Below are 23976 nucleotides of genomic sequence, written 5' to 3'. Positions count from 1 at the left end.
GAATTTTCCAGTTTGTTGTGATCTGCACAATCAAAGGCTTTAGCATAGTCAATAAAGCAGAAGTAGATGTTTTTCTGGAACTCGCTTGCTTTTTCTATGGTCCAACAGGTATTGGAAATTTTATCTCTGGTTCTTCTGCCTTTTCTAAATCCAGCTTTTACATCTGTAAGTTCTTGGTTCAGATACTGTTGAGGCCTAGCTTGAAGGATTTTGAGCATTACCTTGGTGGCATGTGAAAGGTGAGCAACTGTGTGGTAGTTTGAACATTCTTTGGCATTGCCTTTCTTTGGGATTGGAATGAAAATGGACCTTTTCCAATTTGTGGCCACTGCTGTTTTCCAAATTTGCTGTTATATTGAGTGTAGTACTTTAATAGTAGAAATTTATTAGTAAATAATAATTATTAGTAAATAATAGTAAAACTACAAAATGTAGTTTTATAGGAATGTGATCACAGATTAGTTCAACTCTTCACCTTAGTTTCATCAAGCAAAGGGAATGCTCTCAATGTCTGTTTACTTTATAATAAGAATTGTAATGTATTACATGAATGTATTAATTTAAGTCATTACTACACATTAAACAATAATACATACCACATAACATGTACTGCATTAATGTTTTATTAATTTTGTTATTGTAGGATATTTGTCAGTAAAAATGAAATCTTTGCTTGAAGTTACGAACTACATTTAACATGGACTATGTAACTTCATCACATTTCTGATAATTAGTTCATTGCCCATGACTCTACTGATCTTTTATAAGAATTAACCTACTCAGCATATCAAGTGTAAATTAGGAAAATGTTGCCCTTTAATTAGCTAAGTGGTTTTATAGAAAATAATTCTTCTATAAGATTTACTGCATGTGGGATGAGCACACACACACACACTGCTATATATAAGACAGATGACTGATGGAGACCTGCTGTACAGCACAGGGAACCCTATCCTATATTCTGTGATAACCTATATGAGAAAAGACTCTGAAAAATAATGAATATATGTATACCTAAATCATTTTTCTGTACACCTGAAACTAATACAGTATTGTAAATCAACTATACTCCAATAAAATTAAAATATTTTAAAAAATCTAATATGTTGAGGGAAAGGGGTTGCATATCAAAAGTTTCTTTCTTCAAACAAATATTTGATGGATTCCCACATATTTACTGAAATAAAAACTAAGTAATACTAAAAACAAAATCAAAGAACCATATTTCTCACTCCTATTTCCCAATATAATATGAACAGGAAGTATACTTTCTTTAAAACTAACAAATTTATACCTTTCGGTGTCGAAGGCCTGGGTTTGATCCCTGGTCGGGGAGTTAAGATTCCACACGTCATAGGTCGTGATGAAAAAAATCCTATGTATAATAACATCAACATATATATTATAAAATGCCTAAGAATGCATTTTAATGAAATGTATAAGGACTAGATGAAATAAGCTATAAAATTGTTTTAAAGAGCATAAATGATTGGAATAGAGAAATATATTCTTAAATGACTAAACATTAAAAATGTCAACTTCCCCTTCCAAATAACCATATAATTTCATTTTAATCTTAATCAACATCTAAGTAGAAATCTTTACTGAGCTGGACAAGCTGATCCTGAAATTGAGAAGAGAGGGCAAAACTTGCCCAGAGTCAGGCTTCTAAACAAACCAGCCCTGGCAGCTGCAGCGACAGGACAGACTTGGTGACAGAAGCATCGACACAGAGGGAGCTCAAGGCTCTTGGCTGCAGGGCCCCGGGGACAGTGTGAGAGGTACTGGCTCTTACAAGTTTGCACTATGTGTGAGTATAAGCTAGCAGTTCTTGGGTCAGGAGACATTGGAAAGTTGACTCTCACTGTTACACTTTATTCAAGGAATTTTTGTTGAAAATATAATCCTACCATAGAAGACTATTATAGAAAGCAAGTTAAAGTAGATGCAAAACAGTATACGCTTGAAATCTTGGATAATATAGAAATAGGCCATTTACAGTGATGATAGATTTGTACATGAAACATGGACAAGGCTTTGCTTTATTTTATTCCTACACAGCACCGTTCACATTTAATGATACATAAGATCGGAGAGAACAGATTCTTTAAGTTAAAGACACTGATGATGTTCCAAAATTCTGGTTGGTAATAAGTGTGATGTGGAAGATGACAGAGTTGTAAGGAAGGAACAAGTTGAAGTCTAGCAAGAAAATGGAACAACTGCCTGTTCTTAGACTCCTCTGCAAAATAGAAAATAACTGTTAATGAGATATTTTATAACCTAATGTGGCAAATTATCAGGAAAACTCCACTGTCTGGGAAGGCCTGCAAAAAGTCTCCATGTTGTCAGCTTTAATATGCTAAATGCATTGTAACTCTGAGCCAAGTCTGAAGAAATATTGCCCAATACAACAGTGCTACCAGTTATAGACTACTTTGAGTAGTATTGACATCTTTAACAATATTATCTTCCAATCAAGCACGCAGAATGTCTTTCTGTGTATTTCTGTACTCTTAATTCTCTAACCCGGGAAAATATCAAGATTCAAAACTGAAGTATGGTTTCTACTGAATGCATATAGCTTTTCACCATCATAAAACATAAAAGTTGAAAAATCATCAGTAGAACCATCATAAGTCAGGGACTGTCTGTACATATTTCAGAATTCATCAAGATACAACTTTGACTAGGAAAACTTTAAAATTGTTTACTTTGCTGCCTGAATAAAATGAGAGTTCTGTTACTAAGATACAATTTATAAAAATAAATCTGTGTATGTATTAATACACAACTACTCTCTATATGTAAAATGATATTTTTCCTGTTTACCCACAATATTGGACCACAATATTCTTGTGTGATATTTTGATGTATAACACATATATATTTTAGTCTTTGTCCATGGGTCCTGGCTCACAACTCCCCAAATTCTTAGAATTTCCTAAGCCATTAGAGCAATGGGAGCATCTTTTGTTATAATACTTCTGTCTTTTTTCCTCAGTTTTTGAAATTTCTCCAGAGCCATCAAGGTGAAATGAGTGTCTTGATATTCACATTAGGCTCCTTTCAACCGCAACTGACTTCATGTTAATGAAGTGACCTTAACTGACTTTGTTAATGAGGTGACTTTTAGAAATCTTCTAAAGATGCGGGACTATTTGCCCAGGGAACCAACCCTGATTAGAGGACTGGAACTTTCAACCCTACATCATGATTTTTAGGGAGGAGAGAGGGGCTGAAGTTTGAATCAGTCACCAATGGGCAGTGATTCAATTAAGACTATGTGATGAAGCTTCCATTAAAAAACCAAAAAGGATGGGAGGGTTCAGAGAGCCTCTACGTTGATGAAGCAGATCATATCCACAGGCTGCCTAGCCAGATCTAAACTCATCAGCACAGAAGCTCTTTTGTTTGAGCCCTATGTATGTCTTCATCCAGCTGTTGATTCTTATTCTTTAATATCCTTTGTAATAAAATGGTACTCAGGTAAGTAAATAGATTTCCTGAGATCTCTGAGCCACTTGCAAATTAATGAAACCCAAGGAGGGTGTCATGGGAACCTCTGATTTATAGCCAGTTGATTAGAAGCACAGACAACCTGGTCTTGTGACTGAAGTAAGGGTAGTCTTTGGGACTAAGCTCTTAACCTATGGAATCTAATGCTTTCTCTGGGTAGATAGTGTCAGAGTTGAGTTGAATTGTAGGATACCCAGCTGGTGTCAGGAGAAACATGGGGGAAAAAAACCTGCATAACACATCATCAGAAGTGTCAGGACTGTATTCTGCCTTGGAAAAGAAGCTTTCTGTATTTTTCTTTCTCTTTGCTTCAGTCTTTCTCTTCTAGAAAAACATTCTTACTTGCTCTATATCTTGTGTTCTCAGTTTATCATAATTTGATTAGACATGGGCCAAAGGCACTTGATCTTGATATGAAATTTATAACTTCCCCCTTTATGATGGGAATGGTTTTTGAATATATTTTTGAAAAGATATATAAGAGATATAACAGGGAATTCCCTGGCTTCCCAGTGGTTAGGACTCAGCACTTCCACTGCAGGGTTCCTGGCTGGGGCCAAACAAACAAATGAACAAAACCCCAAAACCAAGAGCACCAAAATCACAACTAGTTGTTGAACAACCATAGACAGAAAGATACTGGAACCCACCAAGAAAAGATACCCCACATCCAAGGACAACAGAGAAACCCCAACAAGATGGTAAAAGGGGCACAATCACGATAAAATCAAATCCTATACCTGTCGGGTGCCCACTCCAGTATTCTTGCCTGGAGAATCCCAGGGATGGAAGAGCCTGGTGGGGTGGACACAACTGAAGTGACTTAGCAGCAGCAGCAGCATACCTGTCGGGTGACCCACAAAACTGGAGAACAATAATACCAAAGAAGTTCTCACACTGTTGTGAAGGTTCTAAGCCCCACATCAGGCTCCCCAGCTTGGGGATCAGCAAAAGTACTGAGAATTCCTAGGGAATCTGACTTTGAATGCCAGTGGAATTTGATTACAGGAACTCCATAGGACTGGGGGAAACAGAGACTCCACTCTTGGAGGGCGCAAACAAACGTTGTGTGCACCAGGACCCAGGGGAAAGGAACACTGACCCCATAGAACAGTGAGACCTACCTGTGAGTGTCTGAGGATCTCCTGCAGAGCTGTGGGTCAGCACTTGCCCACCATGGGGACGGGGCACTGGCAGCAGCAGTCAGGTGTAAATCCTCTTGGAGGTTGCCAATAGCCATACCATAGAGCCTGTAGACTCCAGGACTGGGTTACCTCAGGCAAAACAACTAACAGGGAGGGAGTGCAGCCCCACCCATCAGCAGACAATTGGATTAAAATTTTACTGAGCATGACCACCCACCAGAGCAAGACCCAGTTAGTTATCCCCACAACCAGTCCCTCCCATCAGGAAGCTTGCATAAGCCTCTTATCCTCATCCACCAGAGGGCACAAGAACTACAATCCCATAGCTTCCAGACCTAGTACCACAATCACAGAAAGCTAACCAAAATAAGAAATAGGATTATGTCCCAGATGAAGGAACAAGATAAATCCTATATAAGTGGAATGGATAAATGACCTGGAAGGCGAAATGGTGGAAATCATTGTTGTAAAACAGAATATAGAAGAATGAAAAGAAATAAAGACAGCCTAAGAGGACTCCGGAACAACATTAAATGCACCAATATTCGCATTATAGGTGTCTCAGAAGAAGAGTGAGAGAACAACTCTGAGAAAATATTTGAAGAGATAATAGCTGAAAACTTCCCCAACATGGGAAAGGAAATAGCCAGGTCCAGGAAGCTCAGAGGGACCCAGGCAGGATAAACCCAAGGAGGAACACACCAAGACACGTACTAATCAAACTGACAAAAATTAAAGACAAAGATAAGATATTGAAAGCAACAAGGGAAAAAAGACAACATACAAGGGAAATCCCATAATATTGTCAACTGATTTCTCAACAGAAACTCTACAAACCAGAAGGGAATGGCACAATATATTCCAAGTGATGAAAGGGAAGACCCTACAACCAAGAGTACTCTACCCAGCAAGACTGTCCTTCAAATCCAATGGCAAAACCAAAAGCTTTCCAGACAAAGTTAAGAGAATTCAGCACCACTAAACCAGTTTTACAACAAATGCTAAAGGAACTTCTCTAGGCAGGAAACACAAGAGGAGGGAAAGATCTACAAAAAATAAACCCCAAACAATGAACAAAATGATAATAGGATCACACATATAGATAATTACCTTAAATGTAAATGGATTAAAGGGCTTCCCTGGTGGCTCAGCTGGTAAAGAATCTGCCTGCAGTGCAGGAAAGCTGGGATTGATTCCTAGGTTGGAAAAATCTCCTGGAGAAGGGAATGGCTACCCACTCCAGTATTCTGCCCTAGAGAATTCCATGGACTATAGAGTCTATGGGGTAGCAAAGGGCTGGACATGACTGAATGACTTTCACTTTCACTTTCTTTCAAATGGGTTAAATGTACCAATTAAAAGACTTAGAAGGGCTGGGAGGATACAAAAACAAGATCCATATATATGTTGTCTACAAGAGACCCACCTCAGACCTACAGACACTTACAGACTGAAAGTAAGGGGATGGGGGAAGGTATTTCATGCAAATAGAAATCATAAGAAAGCTGGCATAGCAATACTCATATGAGACAAAATAGACTTTAAAATGAAGACTGTTATAAGAAACAAAGATACTACATAATCATGAAGGGTTCAATCCAAGAAGAAGATATGACAATTATATACATATCCAACATAGGGGCACCTTAATATGTAAGGCAAATATTAACAAACATAAAGGGAGAAATTGACAGTAACACAATAATAGTAGGGGACTTTAATATCCCACTTTCATCAATGGACAGATCAGACAGAAAATCAATAAGGAAACATGGACCTTAAGGAGAAATATCATATGAAATTTTTTATATTTGGAATCTAAAAAGAAATGATACAAATGAACTGACAAGACAGAAAGAGACTCACAGACTTAGAAAACAAACTTATGGTTGCCAGGGAGGGGAAGGAATAGTTAGGGCCCTACTTTCATTTCACTTGGGAAGATCACGTGAAAAAAAGAAGTGAAAATTGCTAAGTTGTGTCCTACTCTTTGCAATGCCATGGACTATACAGTCCATGGAATTTTCCAGGCCAGAATACTGGAGTGGGTAGCTGTTCCCTTCCCCAGGGGATCTTCCTAACCCAGGGATCAAATCCAGATCTCCTGCACTGCAGATTTTTTTTTTTACCAGCTGAGCCACAAGGGAAGCCCAAGAATACTGGAGTGGCTAGCCTATCCCTTTTCCAGCGGATCTTCCTGACCCAGGAATTGACCTGGGATCTCTGGCATTGTGGGTGGATTCTTTACCAACTGAGCTATTAGGGAAGCCCTATTGGGAAGATCAGGTACACACTGTTATGGATACATGTACATATATGTATGGCTGAGTCCCTTTGCTGTTCACCTGAAACTATCATAACATTGTTAATTGGCTATACCTTAATGCAAAATAAACAGTTGAAAGTGAAAAACAAAAACAAGAAAAGATATAATAACTATTTTAAAACAAATCCAAAATACAAATAGAGGGTCCCATGTAAAGAGGGCAACAGGGTAGGAGAGTTACACTCACTGGCACCAGCTGGTATCTTTGAATCATCCTGGAAGTTCGTGCTAGAATCATCCATGTAGACAAAAGGGTCTGGCAGGGGATTCTTTTGGACTATTTTGTTCATCAGGGGTGCTGACATCTGGCAAGGAAAATCTTTATGAGAAAGAAGACACCGATTAAATCATTCATTCACTAGAAAGCAATGTTTTCAAGAGGACTAGGTTTACTGTAGCAATCTCTGACAAATAAGGTTGACCCCTGGAGTGTCCACCTCTGATATAAATGATTCACATTTTATACCATAGAAAAATACTCCAGATGTATTAATCAAAAATGAAACTTTGGAAGTATTAAAAGAAAATGTGTGCCAAACCCTCAGAATGGGAGAAAATAATAGTAAATGAAACAACTGACATAAGATTAATCTCCAAAATAAACAAGTAGCTCATTCAACTCAATACCAGAAAAATGAACAACCCAATCAAAAAGTGGGCAGAATACCCAAACAGACATTTCTCTAAAGACATACAGATAGCCAATCAACACATGAAAAGACTCTCAACATCACTCATTATTAGAGAAATTCAAATCAAAACTACAATGAGGTATCACCTCACACCAGTCAGAAGGGCCATCATCAAACAATAAATACTGGAGAGGGTGTGCAGAAAAGGAAACTTTCTTGTGCTGTTGGTGGAATGCAAACTGATACAACCATTACAGAAAACAGAATGGAGAGTCCTTAAAAAAAATAGGAATAAAACTACGTACCATATGACCCAACAGTCCCACTACTGGGCATATACCCTGAGGAAACCATAACTGAGAAAGACAGATGCACCCCAACGTTCATTGCAGCACTATTTATAATACCTAGGACATGGAAGCAACTTAGATGTCCATCGACCGATGAACAGATAAAGAAGTTGTGGTGCATATACACACCGGAATATTAGTCAGCCATAAAAGGGAATGCATTTGAGTCAGTTCAATGAGGTGGATGAACCAAGAGCCTATTCATACAGAGTGAAGTAAGTCAGAAAAAGACAAATACCATATATTAATGCATATATATGAAATCTAGAAAGATGGTACTTATGAACCTATCTGCAGGGCAGCAGTGGAGATGCAGACACAGAGAACAGACTTGTGGACTCATGGTGGGGGAAGGAGAGGGGGTGACGAACGCTGAAACATATAGATTACCATGTGTAAAATTAGACAGCCAGTGGAAATTTACTGTATGATGCAGGAAGCTCAAATCCAGGGCTCTGTGATATCCTGGAGGGGTAGGATGGAGTGGGAGGTGGGTCCGGAGGTTTAAGAAGGAGGGGGCATACGTATACCTATGGCTGAGTCATGTTGATATATGGCAGAAACCAACACAAAATTATAAAACAATTATCCTCCGATTAAAAATAAACTTAAAAAATTTATGTCAACATCTTTGTGACAGAGTAAGGGGATATTTTCTTTAGTAAGATTGTTGAAACAGTCCCTACGTGAAAAGATGGACAAATTAAACAATTAGACTAGGTCAAATGACTTCAAATTTCTCATCAGAAACTGAGGAAGACAGACAGTAGAACAAAATCTCTAAAGTTCTGAGGTAAAAGAATTGCCAACTCATAATTGTATATCCAGAAAAATATCTTTCAGTGAAGGACTTTCCTGGCAGTCGGGTGGTTAAGACTTAGCCTTCCAATGCACAGGGTGCGGGTTTGATCCCTGGTTGGGTTGCTAAGATTCCACATGCCTCATGCCCAAAGAACTGAAGTGTAAAACAGAAACAATATTGTAACAAATTCAATAAAGACTTTATAAATGGCCCACATTAAAAATAAATCTTAAAAAAAAAATGAAGGTGCAATGATGACATTATCAGATTAAGAGAAATTTTCAGGTCTGTGGCCATTAGTCCTGTTCTTTAGAAATATTAAAGCAAGTTCTTCAGGCTAAAGGGAAACTTGGAACTTTAGGAGTGAAGAGCCACAGGAATAGTAAATATCTGATGAATATAATAATATTTGGAGATGTTTTCCATGTCAAACATCTAAATGCTTCATATACGTGATTCATTTAAACCTCAACAAACACATGGGGAGAAGTACAGTTGTTAGTATCTTCTTATAAATGAAGGAAAATTAAGATCTTAAAGTCTGTGCAGCTAGACAAACTGGAAAAGAAGGTTTTATTAGCTCCTGTGTGCAGAATATAAATCCCCACACACTTCCCCAGGAAGAGCAACCTGAGAGTCTACACCTTGTAAGTTCTAAGTTGCCTCAGTCATGTCTGACTCTTTACGACCCCATGGACTACAGCCTGACAGGCTCCTCTGTCCATGGGATTCTCCAGGTAAGAATACTGGGGTGGGTTGCCATTTCCTTCTCCAAGGGATCGTCCCGATTCAGGGATTGAACCCACATCTCTTGAGTCTCCTGCATTGGCAAGCGGGTTCTTTAACTACTTCCACATGGGAAGCCTGAGTCTACAGCTTAAGCTGGCATATTAAACAAAGAAGCATAGGTTTCATCAGTGCTTCCCCTGGTGGCTCAGTGATAAGAATCTGCCTGCCAATGAGGGAGATATGGGTTTGATTCTTGGTCAGGAAGATCCCCTGGAGAAGAAAATGTCAACACACTCCAGTATTCTTGCCTGAAAAATGCCATGGACAGCACTTACTCAGCAAATATTTATTGCCTGCCTTCTGCGGCCTGTTCTTATCAGCCTGGTGATTCTGCAGTGAACAAAGCATATAAAAACTGCTTCTATGATGGAGCTTCTGATGATGAACAGTCTAATGAGGACTTTTCAAAGTCCAAGCTAGCACAAACATGGGGAAGTATGCAAGCCCTGTGAAGCAGTCACCAACCTTCATAACAAGGAGTCTCACATTTACTCCCTGAGTTTCAGAAAGTAATCAGATCACCTAATCTTCCCTCTGTACTCAATTTACAATGCTGTATCCCCTCCAGTGGGGATGGAGCTGAGTGATTTGCCTCTTTTTTTTTTAATACTTTTGTTTTCATCTTTGGCTGCACTGGTCTTCATTGCTGCCCACAGGCTTTCTCTAGTTGCGGCGAGTGGGAGCTACTGTCTAGCTCCAATGCTTGGGCTTCTCATTGCTGTGGCTTGAGGCACATGGGCTTCAGTAGCGATGGTTCCCCAGGCTCTAGAGCGAGGGTTCAGCAGTTGTGGCGCTTGGGTTTTGCTGCTCCACTGTATGTGAGGCTGAACCCGCATTCCTTGCATAGGAAGGCCAATTCCCATCCACTGTGCTACCAGGGAAGTTCCCGATTTGCATCCTTAATCTTGCTCCTTTGGTCTTTTAAATCCTTTTTGACCACTTAAACACCACATTTTGGAGCCCTCCCCTCCACCACTTCCCATGCTCACCTGTCATGAATTCCCTTGGAGTGCCCATTTTCAAGTCGATTTATGTGCCTCTTTAGGCAGTTCCTTAAGTGTGTCCTTATGGTGAAATACCCTGTATTTAAATATAACTTGATACCATCAGACCCTTGCACCACCCAGACACATCCCTATTGTCCCACCCTTCATTCATTCAATCATTTATTTATTCAATAAAAGTCTGCTTAGAGACTAATTAACTGTTGTTGGAAATAGTCATTATTCTCTTTATACTCAGACTCCCTACCTTTGACCAACCCTTTAAGGTGGCTCCTGTGTTCTTTGATACCACCATTTCCTTACTTTTACACTTGCATTATTTAAAGTTATAGGTCTGTCTCTTTAAAACAGCAGTTCAACTGAAGACTTTTAACTTGGATTAAGTCCATTAATGTTTGATAGGATAATGATTAGTAATGTATGTGGACAGATTTCTACTTCCTTATCTTTGTTGTTTTTTGTTTTCTTTCTTTCCTTTTTTTTTTTTTTTTAACTTTTCCTGCCTTCTGTTGGATTGGTTACATATATTCCCCATCCCCTCCCACAATGGTGTATAAGTTATATACAGGGCTTAAAATTATCATTCATTTTTTCACATAAATATTTAAAATATTTTGACTTAAAAATTCAAACATTAATCTGTTTCTATATATTTCTTCCAAACAATAAAATGCTCTTTGAATTTTTAACAGAGAATTCCCCATCTTCAGTCTTTTGTATTATTTTTGTCTACTATTTTACCTCCTATTAAAAAATTTTGCTGAAATATAGTTGATTTACATTGTTGCATTAATTTCTTCTGTACAGCAAAGTGACCCAGTTACCAAACTTGCTCTTATACCCTTAAAAGTCATCATTATTATTTTTGTCATAAATATTTATTTAGATTTAACCATAGATTTATCAGGTTCTTTGGTCATTATTGCTTTTTTCATCCTCCTTTTTCCTCTTGGGCACAGTTTTATTCTTTCTGGAGTAGCATCATTAGTAGCTTTTTTTGTGATGGTCTACTAATTGTAAACATTTTAAAACTTCCTTTGCCTGAAAATATACTGACTATATTGCCAATCTTGCATAATAAGTTAGATGACTGTAGAACTCATTTGAGATGTCTGCTGAAAGGCAAACTTTTATTCTTTTATAGGTAATTTTTCTCTACTCTCTAGTTGCTTTTAAAGGAATTATGCTTTGTCCATAGTTTGTATTTTTTTTACCTCACAGTGTCTAGGTCGGATTTATATTTATCCTGTCCCTATCTCACTATAGTCTGGGATTGCCATTAGATTTATATTAGACCTTATCTTTCTTTTCTTAACATTTTTTAACTGCTGAGCTCTAGTTTAGCCATAATGCTCTATATTTTATCACTCTGGCTGATGCTTGCTGTTGACCTTTAATTTTTATTTCTCTGTGGTGCTTTGCTCACCCACCCCTGCCACCATTTTCCTCAAAATGATTGAAGGTGTACTCATTCTTTCATTAGTTTTTTTCATTCATCCACTCATCACTTATTTTTCCCTCAAATTAATTAATTTTTAATTGACGTAATAACATATTAGTTTCAGGTATAGACATAATGATTCAGTATTTGTAAATATTTTGAAATGATCACCACTACCTAGTTAACATTCTTCACCACACATAGTTTCAAAACTTTTTTTCTTGGGATGAGATTTTTTAGATTTACTCCCTCGAAAAGTGAAAGTGAAAGTTAGTCAGTCAGTCGTGTCTGACTCTTTGTGACCCCATGGACTGTAGCCCACCAGGCTCTTCTGTCCATGGAATTCTCCAGGCAAGAATACTGGAGTGGGTTGCCATTTCCTTCTCCAGGGGATCTTCCCGACCCAGGGGTTGAACCCAGTTCTCCCACATTGCAGGAGACTCTTTACCAACTGAGCCACCAATAGCTTGCTGCTGCTGAGTTACTTTAGTTATGTCCAACTCTGTGCGACCCCATAGACGGCAGCCCACCAGGCTCCCCTGTCCCTGGGATTCTCCAGGCAAGAACACTGGAGTGGGTTGCCATTGCCTTCTCCAATGCATGAACGTGAAAAGTGAAAGTGAAGTTGCTCAGTCGTGTCCGACCCTCAGCAACCCCATGGATTGCAGCCTACCAGGCTCCTCGGTGCATGGGATTTTCCAGGCAAGAGTACTGGAGTGGGGTGCCATTGCCTTCTCCAACCAATAGCTTAGCAAGGTTCGAATATGCAACACAGTATTACTAACTATAATAATGAATAATGTATATTTTGTACATTTTTCATCACTTCTTTATAAAATGCCTACTGGGTGACAAGCACTATTCTGGCATTGGGGGGGGGGAGTTAATTAGGACTTTAATAGACTTGACTTCTACTTCAAATCATAGTAGCAGTCACTGGTTTGTTAGTCTATGCTTCTTTAGACTGGGGAGGAATTCTGACCATGGCCCTTCCCACTCCTCCCATCAACTAGCCCAGAGGGCTTAGGTTTTAGATTAAGCCACTGATCTAGAAACAAAAGACTAGATTCAGATCTTGTATTGTGCCAGAAATAGAAGACAAGAAATTCACCATGTGACAAAAGAAATGTACCCAAAGTAAAGCAAGACAAAATAGGAAAGAGAAGATTTAGACATTAAAGAGATAACCCAGGAAATGGGATAAAAGTTGACAGGTGCTCCAGAAAGTGAATACAGTACAGAGAAATCTCACAATTTATGCCAGCATCTTCCTCAAAATCTCTTATTCCCGCTCAGTACCTCATTCTTACTTTCAGTATCTCTCAGTTATCTATATTTACCAATTTCTGTTTTTCTTCTCATTCTCTTGTACTCCATACCTTATATCCATTCAGTACCTAAGAACTGAGCTCAACTACAATTTGCTTAACATTTATTTCTGTACATTATTTATCATGCTCCGTGTTGTGTGCAGTGTGCTGAGTGACAAGCAAGAATTAAAATGTTTCTGCCCAGAAAGAATTTGTTATCTAGTGATTTGATTGGCTAATAAGAATATAAAAAAATAATTAAAAGGAACAGGAATTAAACTGTTTTTCCTTTTCCTCCCCCCCATTCTGTTAAAATATGAATAAAACTCAGGAGTCACAGTGCAAGGCTAAGCACTAGCACTTTCATTCACTTGGGGAGAATGTTAATTTCTTTAATCTTTTGGAAACTTATAGGTTACTGTCATTAAAATTATAGCTATTTTAAAATATTTATATGACATTCAAAATGTCATATAAGCTTCTTGCCCATTTTTTATATTTAAGAGAGTTTATAAAAATATGTAAAAGATGTTGTGAAAAAGAGAATATACAATGATACTTACTATGTTTTATTGTCAAAATTTTAGAGTGAACCAGAATGTTTATTAGTAGAATAGATAAATTGTGATACATTTACTATATGTATCACAGCAATAAAAAATGAATTTAGAAAACCTACCTTAAAGTATAAGAAATTAACATACCTAAGTTTCTTTACCTCCTTCAAGTGAATGCAACCTTTTTTTCCTTTCTTTCATGCTTGTGGGATCTTAGGTCTCTGACCAGGAATTGAACTCATACCCCCTGCATTGGAAGTACACCACTGGTCGGCCAGGGAGGGCCCTGCAAGCCTCTTGTATGTAGTATTTTGTTTACTGCTATATCCCTAGAGACAAGCCCTTGATTTGGAACAAAGTTAAAAAAAAAACAGTTGTTTAATGAATGAATACATGGATGGATGATGGATGAGTTAATAGGTACTGATTGGGAAGATTCTATCAGAGCTTTTATTTTTAACGATATATTATACTTAAGAAAATTGTTAATAGGGATTATTTTAAAAGAATGGGATTCTGATGAACTTTCACTTTCTTCATTATATTTTCATTATTTATAATAATGAGAAAAAATGAAAGTTTAAAAAAAAAATCTCATTTGCTGAACCCTTTCCCGTCTCTCTCCCATTTTCCAGCCTTCAGGGTTCTACTCTGGGTTTTACCTCAAGTGGATCCAGAGCAGAGCCTATCCCAGCCATCCCTCAGGCAGCTCCTCCCTCCTTTTCTCCACCCCTCTTCTTGGGTGGATGAAAAATACAGATGCCTCCTTTGTAGACAGAGGCCTGTCTGTGAAGAGGCAAGGCTGCAAAGTTGCCCTGGAGCACTGAGAGGAAAAGAATGTGCTGGGTGATGATGCCATCCAGGACATTAACAAGGATTTCTAGCCTCAGAAGTGAGCAAGGAGAAAATTGTTGGCAGGGATGGAAACACATGGCACATGCTGAAAGGGTGGAAAATTGTCTGGAAGGAGCAGTGTTGCTTGTTCTCCACTCTCATCCTGGAAAGAACCTGTGCAAGTTCGGTGGCATTGTTGTTTTCAGTCACTAAGTTGCCTCCAACTCTTTGCAACCCCATGGACTGCAGTGTGCCAGGCTCCCCAGTCTTCCACTATCTCCCAGAGTTTACTCAATTTCATGTCCATTGAGTCTGTCATGCTATCTAACCATCTCATCTTCTGCTGCCCCCTTCTCCTTTTGCCTTCAATCTTTCCCAGCTTCAGGGTTTTTTTTTCCAATGAGTAGGGTCTTTGCATCAGGTGGCCAAAGTATTGGAGCTTCAGCTTCAGCATCAGTCCTTCCAATGAATATTCAGGGTTGATTTTGTTGAGGATTGACTGGTTTGATCTCCTTGCAGTCCAAGGGACTCTCAAGAGTCTTTTCCAGCACCAGAATTCAAAAGCATCAATTCTTAGGCCCTAGCCTTCTATATGGTTCAAGCCTCACATCCATATGTGACTTCTGGAAAAACCATAGCTTTAACTACATGGACCTTTGTTGACAATGGTCTCTGCTTTGTGTGGCATGGTTGTTGAGGACATTATGCCTTCATTCCACTTAATCCATTTATTTATTCTAGGTGGCTGGTTATCTAGGGACACACCTTTATCCTCTGGGCAGGTCCTGTTTTTGAAGGTCTGTTTGGCTCATTCTTCCTCCTTAATCCCAGGGTGGCTCTCTTCCATCTTTCTTCTTAGCTGGACAGGAGTCTAAGACTCCTCCTAAATGTTGCCTGTTGTTGCTGTTGCTGCTGCTACTGCTGCTGCTGCTAAGTCGCTTCAGTCGTGTCTGACTCTGTGCAACCTCATAGACGGCAGCCCACCAGGCTCCTCTATCCCTGGGATTCTCCAAGCAAGAATACTGGAGTGGGTTGCCATTTCCTTCTCCAACGCATGAAAGTGAAAAGTGAAAGTGAAATCGCTCAGTCATGTCCGACTCTTAGCGACCCCATGGACTGCAGCCTACCAGGCTCCTCCGTCCATGGGATTTTCCAGGCAAGAGTACTGGAGTGGGTTGCCATTGCCTTCTCCGGTTGCTGTTGCTACGTCAAGTCAAATCTTTTGGGAACCCACTGACTGTATGCAGCCCTCCAGGCTCCTCTCTGACAGGGTCCTTTTTCAAATGTGAAAAAAGAGAAGGCAAAGATATAAAACAGGAATTTTGGCACTTCTCCCAGGAATTAAACTTGTCCATAAAGTACTGCAAGAGGGTGGGTGGAGAAGAGGGGAGCAGAAAAAGAAGGAAAAAGAGAGTGAGAAAATGTAGAAAAAAGGAGAATGGATTCTGGAACCAGACTGTGAGCATCTAGGCTGCTCTATAAATGTGTGTGTGTGTGTGTTAGTTGCTCAGTCCCGTCTGACTTTTTACAACCCCATGGAGCCCGCCAGACTCCTCTGTCCATTGGATTTCCCAGGCAAGAATACTGGACTGGGTTGCCATACCCTTCTCCAGGGAATTTTCCTGACCCAGGGATCAAACCCAGGTCTCCTGCATTGCAGACAGATTCTCTACCATCTGAGCCACCAGGGAAGCCCATAGACCTGTGACTTTGGGCAACTCTGGGTGGTTATAATGTTAAAGCAATTCATATCACTAAAACAACTAAATGATTGTTTTTATTGTTTATTTATTGCTGCATTCTCCCTTGGTGAATGAAATCCTCTTTATCTTTAAAGTTTTTATTGCTATTCCAGCTCTCATCCCAGGAGGAAGAAAAAAGACAAATCAGTCTGAGGAGTTCAGGGCCCAAATATGAAACTTTAGGAGATTTAAAGTTCAGGAACCCTTCTCAAATGCTCACAGTTGATGTCCCTGGTGTAAGGAGTTAATATTTGCATCTCAGAGAACATAGTACACTCAATAAAGACTTCCTTAGACTAGTTTCCAGATCAAATAGCAAAACTGAAAAATTTCAGAAAAGGAGGACGATTGGGTTGAAATTCAGATACACAGGAGAGGATAGGTGTTTCTTTCCTTCATCATTGTGTTCCAGGCCCCAACAAAATGCCTGATGCATAGTTATTTTACCCATCTCACGAATATTTGAGTGTCTGCTATGTGTCACACATTGTGCTAAATTCTGAAGATAAAACAAGAAAACATTCCTGCCCTCATGGATTTACATTCTGATGAGGAAGTCAGTCTATAAACATATGAACAAATAATACATTTCAGAGAGTTATAGGTATTATGAAGGAAATAGAGCCAAGGAAGGGAAAAGACAGTGCTGAGCTGGCAGATGATATTTAGAAAGAAACGTTCCTCCGAGAAGGTCACTGTTAAAGCAGATTCGTTCAATAATTGCATGGATTGATACAATCTTTTTATTCCCTCTCATTTAATGAAAGAGATGGGTGGGCCTCCATCAACCAAATTTGGGGGATGACAAAATATTTCAGGAAAACCCTAAACCAGTGTTTGAAGATGATCTTACATAACTGAATGAACATAACTTGGAACAAAAAAAATTCCAAGTTCAAACAGTTCCCTGAAAACCTGTCTTAAAAGAAACAAGTTAGTCTACAGGAAGAGGAAATTTCAAAATCTTTTGGTGCCATCTCAGCTGCTGGGCATACCCTTTTTCCAGTGAGGGATGGAGGGAAGGACTAAGAGACAGGGATAATAGAATGGGAAAGTCTAACATACTTCTAACCAAAGATCTGGAAGAAAGAGACAGACAGAATATGATTGAGCAGTATTTTAAATATATATATGAATTTTCAAGAGTGGATTAATCTAATACTTAGATTCTAGAGCCTGTTAAATCTCAAAAGATTAATAAAAATTCCTCATCTAGACACACCATGAACACTAAAATTCTCACATTATTTGAATTCAAGGAAGGAAAAGAAATATGAGCTGTATGGTAGATTAAAAATGGCTATTTTTTTTTTTTTTTTTTTTGCTACTTTTTCAATTGAGAGGAGGAGACAATGAGATGAGAGCAGTTTCTCATTTGTAGTTATGGACTCCCGATTTGTCTTGGCAGGTTCCGGTTTGTTCTGATGCTTCCCTTTTTCACATCCAGGCTTTCTTCCCAAGTCTAGCCCTGCTGACTTGTAGGGACTGCTGACCTCGGCCTCCACAAGCAGAAGTAGAGCAGCGTTCACCATATCTCAGTTTTTAAAGGTCTAATCTCTGCAATAAATCTTCTATTCTATATCACTCATACAATTAAGCCTTCCTGATCAAACCCTCATTGATATTCCATGTTTTGGATGATCATCCACCCAGGTAAAATTTCGGCTTTCTGTTATGCTAGAAGATGTGAACAGCTGCTACTAGGGGTCAACTATTTGTGGGTTTTGCCACCATACCATGTCCAAGGAAGAAAACGAGTTTTTCACAGTCCCCATTCATTTCACTTTACTCATTTATGTTACTTTTTTTTGGCCTTTGTGGGCATGGAAGTGTTTAAATGTAAAGAAATTAATGTAAAATGTTAACACCTATGGAGACATGGTAAGATTGAAATGCTATGGTCAGCTGAATTATGCCAAAGGGGCTTTTTTTGGTAGTCCCTGATCTCTCTTTCCTTTGCACCCTACATTGACTCCATAAACAATCTACTTTCAGTATAAATGCACAATCTGATAATTTTCACCATTTCCACTGTTACTAAAAAGGCACCAATATTTATTTAATGGAGAAGCTCAGCAGTCTTATAATTCATTTCCTTCATTCTGCTTTTGCTCCTGTACATTTTTCTTCTTTTCTCTTTTTATCTTTTTCATGTAAGACCCATGTCATCTTTTAACATAAATTGTTGTTGTTCAATCTTTAAGTCCTGTCTGACTGTGCACACTCCATTGACTGTACTACACCAGGCTCCCCTGTCCTCCACAATCTCCCAGAGTTTGCTCACATTCAGGCCTATTGAGTTGGTGATGCCATCTAACCATCTCATTCTCTGCCATTCCCCTTCTCCTTTTGCCTTCCATCTTTCCCAGCATCAAGGTCTTTTCCAGTGAGTCTGTTCTTTGCATTAGGCAGCCAAAGTATTGGAGCTTCAGCTTCAGCATCAATCCTTCCAATGAATATTAAGGGTTGATTTCCTTTAGGATTGACTGGTTTGATTTCCTTGCAGTCGAAAGGATTCTCAAGAGTCTTCTTCAGCACCACAATTTGAAAGCAGCAATTCTTTAGCGCTTAGCCTTTTTTGTGATCCAGCTCTCACATACATGATTACTGGAAAAAATCAGTTTTGACTATACACACCTGTATCAGCCAAGTGATGTCTCTGCTTTTTAATATGCTGTCTAGGTTTGTCATAACTTTTCCTTCAAGGAGCAAGTGTCTTTTAATTTCATGGCTGCAGCCACCATCCACAGTAACTTTTGAGCTTCCCCCCCTCCCCCGCCCCCCGCCAAAATAAAGTCTGTCACTGTTTCCATTTTCTCTCCATCTATTTGCCATGAAGTGATGGGACTGCATGCCATGATTTTAGTTTTCTGAATGCTGAATTTTAAACCAGCTTTTTCACTCTCCTCTTTCACACTCATCAAAAGACTCTTTAGTTCCTCTTTGCTTTCTGCCATAAGGGTGGTGTCATCTGCATATCTGAGGTTATTGATATTTCTCCCAACAATCTTGATTCCAGCTTGGCCTCATCCTGCCTGGCATTTTACAAGATGTACTCTGCATGTAAGTTAAATAAGCAGGGTGACAATATACAGCCTTGACATACTCCTTTCTCAATTTTGAACCAGTCATTGTTCCATGTCTGGTTCTAACTGTTGGTTCTTGACCTGCATACAGGTTTCTCAGGAGGCAGGGAAAGTGGTCTGGTATTCCCAACTCTTGAAGAATTTTCCAGTTTGTCATAATCTACACAATCAAAGGCTTTAGCATATTCAATGAAGCAGAAGTAGATGCTTTTTTTGGAATACTCTTGCTTTTTCTATGGTCCAATAAATTGATGCATGTTTTTTCCTATTTCTTCAATTGTATATGTGTGTGTGTGTTTCACAGCTGAGTGGCTTGTGGGATCTTAGTTCCCTAATCAGGGAATGAACCCCTGACTCCTGCAGTGGAAACACTGAGTCCTACCCACTGGAACACCAGGGAATTCCCTTTTAAGATTTTTATTTCTTTGATGAAGAACCCCAGGGTTAGTAGAAGGAAAGAAATCTTAAAACTTCGAGCAGAAATAAATGCAAAAGAAACAAAAGAGATCATAGCAAAAATCAACAAAACCAAAAGCTGGTTTTTTGAAAGGATAAATAAAATTGACAAACCATTAGCCAGACTCATCAAGAAACAAAGGGAGAAAAATCAAATCAATAAAATTAGAAATGAAAATGGAGAGATCACAACAGACAACACAGAAATACAAAGGATCATAAGAGAGTACTATCAACAATTATATGCCAATAAAATGGACAACGTGGAAGAAATGGACAAATTCTTAGAAAAGTACAACTTTCCAAAACTCGATCAGGAAGAAATAGAAAATCTTAACAGACCCATCACAAGCATGGAAATTGAAACTATAATCAAAAATCTTCCAGCAAACAAAAGCCCAGGTCCAGATGGTTTCACAGCTGAATTCTACCAAAAATTTAGAGAAGAGCTAACACCTATCCTGCTCAAACTCTTCCAGAAAATTGCAGAGGATGGTAAACTTCCAAACTCATTCTATGAGCCACCATCACCCTAATACCAAAACCTGACAAAGATCCCACAAAAAAAGAAAACTACAGGCCAATATCACTGATGAACATAGATGCAAAAATCCTTAACAAAATTCTAGCAATCAGAATCCAGCAACACATTAAAAAGATCATACACCATGACCAAGTGGGCTTTATCCCAGGGATGCAAGGATTCTTCAATATCCGCAAATCAATCAACGTAATACACCGCATTAACAAATTGAAAAATAAAAACCATATGATTATCTCAATAGATGCAGAGAAAGCCTTTGACAAAATTCAACATCCATTTATGATAAAAACTCTCCAGAAAGCAGGAATAGAAGGAACATACCTCAACATAATAAAAGCTATATATGACAAACCCACAGCAAACATTATCCTCAATGGTGAAAAATTGAAAGCATTTCCTCTAAAGTCAGGAACAAGACAAGGGTGCCCACTTTCACCATTACTATTCAACATAGTTTTGGAAGTTTTGGCCACAGCAATCAGAGCAGAAAAAGAAATAAAAGGAATCCAAATTGGAAAAGAAGAAGTAAAGCTCTCACTGTTTGCAGATGACATGATCCTCTACATAGAAAACCCTAAAGACTCCACCAGAAAATTACTAGAACTAATCAATGACTATAGTAAAGTTGCAGGATATAAAATCAACACACAGAAAACACTTGCATTCCTATACACTAATAATGAGAAAACAGAAAGAGAAATTAAGGAAACAATTCCATTCACCATTGCAACGGAAAGAATAAAATACTTAGGAATATATCTACCTAAAGAAACTAAAGACCTATATATAGAAAACTATAAAACACTGGTGAAAGAAATCAAAGAGGACACTAATAGATGGAGAAATATACCATGTTCATGGATTGGAAGAATCAATATAGTGAAAATGAGTATACTACCCAAAGCAATCTATAGATTCAATGCAATCCCTATCAAGCTACCAACAGCATTCTTCACAGAGCTAGAACAAATAATTTCACAATTTGTATGGAAATACAAAAAACCTCGAATAGCCAAAGCGATCTTGAGAAAGAAGAATGGAATTGGAGGAATCAACCTACCTGACTTCAGGCTCTACTACAAAGCCACAGTTATCAAGACAGTATGATACTGGCACAAAGACAAAAATATAGATCAATGGAACAAAATAGAAAGCCCAGAGATAAATCCATGCACATATGGACACCTTATCTTTGACAAAGGAGGCAAGAATATACAATGGATTAAAGACAATCTCTTTAACAAGTGGTGCTGGGAAATCTGGTCAACCACTTGTAAAAGAATGAAACTAGACCACTTTCTAACACCATACACAAAAATAAACTCAAAATGGATTAAAGATCTCAACGTAAGACCAGAAACTATAAAACTCCTAGAGGAGAACATAGGCAAAACACTCTCTGACATACATCACAGCAGAATCCTCTATGACCCACCTCCCAGAATATTGGAAATAAAAGCAAAAATAAACAAATGGGACCTAATTAACTTTAAAAGCTTCTGCACATCAAAGGAAACTATTAGCAAGGTGAAAAGACAGCCTTCAGAATGGGAGAAGATAATAGCAAATGAAGCAACTGACAAACAACTAATCTCGAGAATATACAAGCAACTCCTCCAGCTCAACTCCAGAAAAATAAATGACCCAATCAAAAAATGGGCCAAAGAACTAAATAGACATTTCTCCAAAGAAGACATACAGATGGCTAACAAACACATGAAAAGATGCTCAACATCACTCATTATCAGAGAAATGCAAATCAAAACCACTATGAGGTACCATTTCACACCAGTCAGAATGGCTGCCATCCAAAAGTCTACAAGTAATAAATGCTGGAGAGGGTGTGGAGAAAAGGGAACCCTCTTACACTGTTGGTGGGAATGCAAACTAGTACAGCCACTATGGAGAACAGTGTGGAGATTCCTTAAAAAACTGAAAATAGAACTGCCTTATGATCCAGCAATCCCACTGCTGGGCATACACACTGAGGAAACCAGAAGGGAAAAAGACACGTGTACCCCAATGTTCATCGCAGCACTGTTTATAATAGCCAGGACATGGAAGCAACCAAGATATCCATCAGCAGATGAATGGATAAGAAAGCAGTGGTACATATACACAATGGAGTATTACTCAGCCATTAAAAAGAATACATTTGAATCAGTTCTAATGAGGTGGATGAAACTGGAGCCTATTATACAGAGTGAAGTGAGCCTGAAAGAAAAACACCAATACAGTATACTAACGCATATATATGGAATTTAGAAAGATGGCAACAATAACCCTGTGTACGAGACAGCAAAAGAGACACTGATGTATAGAACAGTCTTATGGACTCTGTGAGAGAGGGAGAGGGTGGGAAGATTTGGGAGAATGGCATTGAAACATGTAAAATATCATGTATGAAACGAGTTGCCAGTCCAGGTTCGATGTACGATACTGGATGCTTGGGGCTGGTGCACTGGAATGACCCAGAGGGATGGAATGGGGAGGGAGGAGGGAGGAGGGTTCAGGATGGGGAACACATGTATACCTGTGGCGGATTCATTTTGATATGTGGCAAAACTAATACAATTACGTAAAGTTTAAAAATAAAATAAAATTTAAAAAAAAGATTTTTATTTCTTTGAATTAAATAAAAATGAAAATATATGAATTTTTTGGAAGGGGAAATTTTTTTTTTTTAATTTCTACATTTCTTGCTTTGCAGCCAGAGAATGAGATCAGTATATATTTACTTTGGTATTTGTTGACCTTCCTCTTTGGCTTAATTTATAGTTAATTTTTATAAATATTACATTGCTACATGCATGTTTGAAATGAAGAGTGTTTTGTTATTTGGGTACAGAATTATATATAAAAGCTACATACATACAGCTCATTCACTCACTGTATTGCTCAAAATTTTATATCATAATTATTTTGCCTGCTTGCTGTATCAGTTTCTTAGTTGTATTAAACTCTATTATGTTGGTAGATGTTTTTCTTTCTCCTTTTAATCCTATTTTTGTTTTATATATTTTGAGCCTTTGTTTAAAGCTTATACTTTTCTAGAAATTAATAAAAATAGCTCTCAGCCTCCCTCTCTCTCTCTCCAAGTCTCCCAGGCTGCCTGTGTGTCAAGATATTCCACAAGAGAGACTTTCATTATTTCACTGCATGCGCTGCTCAATCCTCTCTCCAATTTCTAATTCACACCTTGTCTGAGAGTGTGCTCTTGCCTAAGAAGATCTGAGCATTTTTCCATAGGAGACCAGGACAGAGGCAGAGACTCTGATGCAAAAGGAACTGCAAGAAAGGTGGCCGAGAAAGGTGAGGGAGAGACACAAAGACGGTAGTAGAAAGTAGTGAGATGCGCTCTGAACTGAGACAGACCAAGAGTAGGGGAGTGAGACAAGATGAAGGGGCTTGAGGGACCAATGGAGGGTTGGCAATGCTT

At 38.5% G+C, this 23976-nt stretch overlaps 1 protein-coding gene and 1 pseudogene across 1 annotated transcript in view; one reads left to right on the top strand and one right to left on the bottom strand.

The window, feature by feature from the left end:
• Positions 1–10643, bottom strand: part of ARGFX (arginine-fifty homeobox) — a 12690-nt gene extending 2047 nt beyond the window's left edge. Inside the window, 3 exon segments of the mRNA XM_025266926.3 lie at positions 1295–1375; positions 7178–7309; positions 10553–10643. Coding sequence (XP_025122711.3) covers positions 1295–1375; positions 7178–7309; positions 10553–10580 — 241 coding nt within the window. The 5' untranslated portion in view covers positions 10581–10643.
• LOC112584705 lies at positions 999–4346 on the top strand (annotated as a pseudogene).
• Positions 10644–23976: the final 13333 nt, after the last annotated feature.

Source organism: Bubalus bubalis, chromosome 1, assembly GCF_019923935.1.
Source record: "Bubalus bubalis isolate 160015118507 breed Murrah chromosome 1, NDDB_SH_1, whole genome shotgun sequence".
Classification (NCBI taxonomy): domain Eukaryota; kingdom Metazoa; phylum Chordata; class Mammalia; order Artiodactyla; family Bovidae; genus Bubalus; species Bubalus bubalis.
This window is presented reverse-complemented; position numbering and strand designations above follow the sequence as displayed.